General features: G+C 59.2%; 1 protein-coding gene across 1 annotated transcript; it reads right to left on the bottom strand.

Annotated features, from left to right (window-relative positions):
* Nucleotides 1–1,765: 1,765 nt before the first annotated feature.
* Nucleotides 1,766–2,719, bottom strand: LOC130021599 (olfactory receptor 2B11-like). The gene has a single exon (XM_056112354.1). The coding sequence runs from the start codon at nt 2,717–2,719 to the stop codon at nt 1,766–1,768; it is 954 nt and encodes a 317-aa protein (XP_055968329.1).
* Nucleotides 2,720–4,930: the final 2,211 nt, after the last annotated feature.

Here is a 4,930-nt window from a genome sequence, read left to right as displayed (position 1 = left end):
GCAAATGTGGGATGTAGTACAGCCAATTGGATCACAGATGCAAATCAGGTTCGTAAGAGACCTGCCAGATCTGGCTTGTGTCCAAAAGTGAGGGAGAAATGCTGGCACGGTAAAGACCCTCCTCGCCTGGGAAACACACGCCTCAGAACCGCAAACCACACCACGAACCGGCCAGAAACCAAATTACCAGCGGCCACCACTTAGCGGTGCCTGCAGGGCAGCTGTGTCATCCTGGGGACCGTCCCAGGGTGTGCCCATCTCCTGACAGGTCGGGGCTTGGCCATGACCATTTCTGGATGGGCTGCGCCTGCCTGTGGGTCTGTGCCTAGCGCAGAAAGAGACATGTGGGCACAGAGGAACTGGGCGCTGGGACAAGTGGTCTGCCTCTGGGGGGCAGAGCGTGCCCGTAAGCGTAGAGTCCACAGCGGGGGGGGGGCGCAGGAGCCCAGGCAGAGGGTCCCCCTTACGCTGTCTGTGCCAGGCGGAGTGTGGAATCTGAATGCGCCCCCACAGCCCTTCCCAGCCGCTAAAGGTGGGCACCTGCTTTCGTTGTGGTTGGGTGCCGGCCATCCCTGCAGTGCTCAGAGACCAGTTTCTCTGCTGAGTCACATGTGGGCAGCCCCCCCCCCCCTTACCGCCATCCCATATGCAGGAGTCTGGGACCCCCCACCCTGGGGCAGCAGGTGGCCACGGCCTGTGCTTTCTCTGCTGTTGCTCTCTGACCCCTGATGGAGGAGGAGGACGCTGTCTGTCTCCAGCCACACCCAGGGAGCCCAGCCTCCAGAGGCTGTTCTCTGACCCATTCTGTTCTCCCAGCCTCCAGAGGCTGTTCTCTTAGCCCGTTCTGACTGCAGCTGCAAACAGGGCAGCCAGCACAGAGGGAAGGGGTGGGAGAGCATCAGGGTCGACAAACCGGGACCCCACAGCTCTGTGATAGCAGAGAGCACCCACCTGAGGCAGCTCCCTGCCCACTCCTCCTAAGCACCCACCTCCTCCTTCCAAGCACCCACCTGAGGCAGTCCCCTGCCCAGCTTCTCCTGAGTGCCCATCTGAGGCAGCTCCCTGCCCAGCTCCTTTTGGCGGGTAGGGGTTTGGGCTCTGGGGGGCTCATGGAAAATCCTTCACAGCAAGATGAACCATAGGCCCTGCAGGAACACAGCCTGCGAGAATATCTAGACACGCACACTTGATGCCCTCCTTCAGCCAGCAGCTGACCCAGTGGCCCTGTAATGCCCCTTTATCCCCGTTCTGGTTATGCCGGTACCTTGTGCTCTCCTTGGAACACAAACTTTTCTGCAGTGGAAATTTTGCTCCCGGACACATGTGACACAGTCAAGGTGGTCCGCCGCTTAGTGGGGAGACTCCCAGGAAGGAAAACTGGAGCCCCAGGGAGAAGACTGTCACCTGCTCACCGGCGGGTGTCTTTTTCAGTCACACAAAACCTATGGCGACTTAAAGGCGGGTGAGGAGTATGCTTTATTGTGACGGGCCATTTCCCCTGGGAAGTGAAGGCCAGAGGAGGGAGCGGGTGGGAGGCAAGCAGAAGAGCACATGGAAAGGGTGTGAGTGGGGAGGAGGAAGTGAAGGCATTTGACAAATCCTCAGGGGATGCCGGTGAGAGGATTCGGAGACACCTATGGCCTCTTCGGAGGAAAGATGGAGATGAGGGATTTCAGGCTGTCGTCCCTGCAGGAGGGGAGGTGTGGGTGCGGGGTCTGGGGGGCTCCACAGTTTCTCTGCCACGCACAGGGGAGGGGCAGGGGGTTCACCTCTGACAGAACCTCCAGATCTGGCCCAGGAGCCGGGCCAGCGCCTTCTTCACTTCCTTGTTCCTCAGAGTGTAGATGAAGGGGTTGAGCATGGGGGTGATGACGGAGTAGAAGAGGGAGATGAACTTGCCCTGCTCCTGGGAGTAGTGGGAGGGCGGCTGCAGGTACATGTAGATGGCCGGCAGGTAGAAGAGCGACACCACCACCAGGTGGGACGAGCAGGTGCCGAAGGCCTTGCGGCGGCCCGTGGCGGACCGGATCCTGAGCACAGCCCGGGCGATGAGGCCGTAGGAGAGGAGGATGAAGGCCAGCGGCAGCAGCAGGAAGAAGCCCACCAGCCCGGCCAGCGTGGCGTCGTTCACGGCGGTGTCTGCGCACGACAGCTTGATCATGGCTGGCACCTCGCAGAAGAAGTTGTTGAGCACCTGCCGCCCGCAGAAGGGCAGCTGCACCGTCAGCACCACCTGCACCAGTGAGTTGCCGAAGCCACTGACCCAGGTCGCAGCCACGAGCTGGTGGCACAGGGCGCGGTGCATGATGAGGGCGTAGCGCAGAGGCTCACAGATGGCCACGTAGCGGTCCAGGGCCATGGCAGCCAGCACCAGACACTCGGTGCAGCCCAGCCAGTGGAAGAGGGCGTACTGCACCGTGCAGCCCCTGTAGCTGATGGTCTTCCGGGAGCTGCCCATGTTCACAAGCATCTGGGGCACCGTGGTGGTGGTGTAGCACAGGTCCAGGAAGGACAGGTGGCTGAGGAAGACGTACATGGGGCTCTGCAGCTGAGGGTCCAGCCGGGACAGCAGGATGATGGTGACATTGCCCAGCAGGGATAGCACGTAGGTCACCAGCAGGACCACGAAGAGCGGGAGCTCTAGCCACGGCCTGTCGGAGATGCCCAGCAGGATGAAGTCCTGGGGGGTGCCCGCCCAGCTCAGGTTGTCACCTCTCATGCTGAGGCGACTGTGGGCACCCGGGAGAACTGAGGGGCAGGAAGAGACGGTGGGTTGAGTACTCTGCTGTCTGCTGGAGCCCCCCGGCACAGTCCCCCCACCCCCGCCTCTGAGTCTGAGAGCCCGCTGGACATTGGCCTTGCCTCAGCCACGGGGAGGTGGGGCTGCTTCTGGGGGGTCTCGGGGGCACCGAGAAACTCCGGGCCAAGACTTCTTGCCCACACGGTCTCACGACAGGAGTCCGGGGGTGCAGGCTCCACAGCAGGGAGCCAGGCTATTTCTCGGCTGTTTGTCCTAGTGGGGCTTTTTGAACAGAGGGAGGTTCTGGCAACACTGCTCCCCTCCCTGTTGGACTGGGGCTCGAGCCAGGCTGAACCCGGGTGTCCCCCAGGCAGGGCCCTCACCTGAGTGCCCCGAGCAGGTGTCTGACAGAAGGGTCATCGCCGGCCTAGAAGAGTCTGCCCAGGCTGTGCTCCTGGGGCAGGGCACAGGCCGCGGTCATACGGAGCCTGGATGTGGGGTGGCCTTGCAGTCTGCCGTGGCAGAGCTGGGGTGTGTGGCCAGTGTACTTCTGAGGGTCAGGTGGTAGGTGGCCGGCCATCCTGCGTCATGCTCCACGCGCTCTCCAAGCCTCTCGTCTGTTTGTCCCGCTCTCTGCTGGGGTCTATAAGGCTCTGTCCTGTCTCCCCAGAGGCAAGCACAAACGTGGCTCTGCTCTGGCTAGGAGGCGATCCATGACATCTGGCTAATTAGTGTCTGAAGGGCTCGCTGGTAATTGGCACTGCGGAGGCCTGGGGGCACAATTAGGGGATCAGCCCTGACGACCAGTGGCCGGGACCCACAGTGGGGATTTCAGCTCTTGGCTCTGCACTTCTGGAGGAGCGGCTGGTGTCCACGTGTCCAGTGACACCGATTTGCATCACTGTCCATATGTCTTTTCAGCAGTCGGGCTCCCCGTGTGGGTCAAGTGAGAATATGAGGGGGAACCCCGTTGTGGGGTCCACCTCTGCCCAGTCCCATGTGGGGGCTCAGGTTAGGAAAGTGGACACGAAGGGGACTAGGATGGCGTGGGAGCTCATCCACTGGCTGCACCCACAGTGGAGCCTCAGCTCCAGATTCGGGGGTCAGGGGGAGAAGCACCATGTCTGTCACTTGGGGTTTAGGTGATACTCAGGGTGAGAGGAGAGACGACCCCAGGGGACATCACGGTTGTGTGTTCCAGGCTCTGCAGAGCTTGACACTGCGCAGGGATGATCAGGGGCCCCAGGATCTGGCTCCACGTGGCACTCTGACCAATGACCATGAGAAACTACCCTGTCATTTTCCCTCTCAGACCCATCACCTGGAAATCGCTGAGACATAAACCACACAGGTGTGGACGCTCAGGAATGGACACAGGTGAGGGGTCGATCTCAGGCCCCGCAGGTCACTCCTGGGGACACAGCCGGTGGTGACACCTTCACTGCTCCACGGCTCAGTGGACACAGAGGGGCAGGTGCGGGCAATGGAACACAGATTGTCTCACCGAGGAAAACGGCTCAGAACTCATGTCTGACTGAAAATGCTTTTACTTTCACCGCACAGAGAAAAACAAACAGGAAAAAGCAAAGCCTTAGTATATGAGATTTGGAACTGAAGAAAATATTTAGCATTTTGGGGCAGGGTGATGGCTCAAAAGGTCTGATATCACCCCTGGAACAACATGGTCTCCAGAGCACTGACAGGTGTGGACCAAACCCAGCTAAGTACATACATAAGCTACTAGTAAAGACAAGTAGTCCGAGGGCGGCAGGGTCTGGGGGAGCACAGGCCTTGCGTATGGAAGCCCTGGGTTCAACCGCCACACGTCACTAGCCCTGCTGGGCTCTGTGCATCACCAGCAACACATCCCTCGGACTTAAATATTAAGAAATGACAACAGGGAAACAGATAAAGAGGAACTAGAATAACTGAATAGCACTTTTTAAAAATTTTTGACTTTCTGTTTTTGGGGACTGACACACCTGGAAGTGCTCAGGGCTTAGTCCTGGCTCTACGCTCGGGGGGCTTGAGGGGTCCACGTAGGGTGCTGGGAATTGCGTTGGCTATGTGCAAAGGAAGTGTCTTAACTAGCTGTACTTTCTCTTCCGATATCTTAGTAGCTCTTTATGAGAGACATAGTGTAAGATTACTTATTGGGATGGTATTTGATTTTATGAAGCATTATACACC

Source organism: Sorex fumeus, unplaced genomic scaffold (genome assembly GCF_029834395.1).
Source record: "Sorex fumeus unplaced genomic scaffold, SorFum_2.1 ptg000017l, whole genome shotgun sequence".
NCBI classification, from domain to species: domain Eukaryota; kingdom Metazoa; phylum Chordata; class Mammalia; order Eulipotyphla; family Soricidae; genus Sorex; species Sorex fumeus.
The sequence above is the reverse complement of the archived record's forward strand: the minus strand, read 5'-3'. Positions and strand labels throughout refer to the sequence as shown.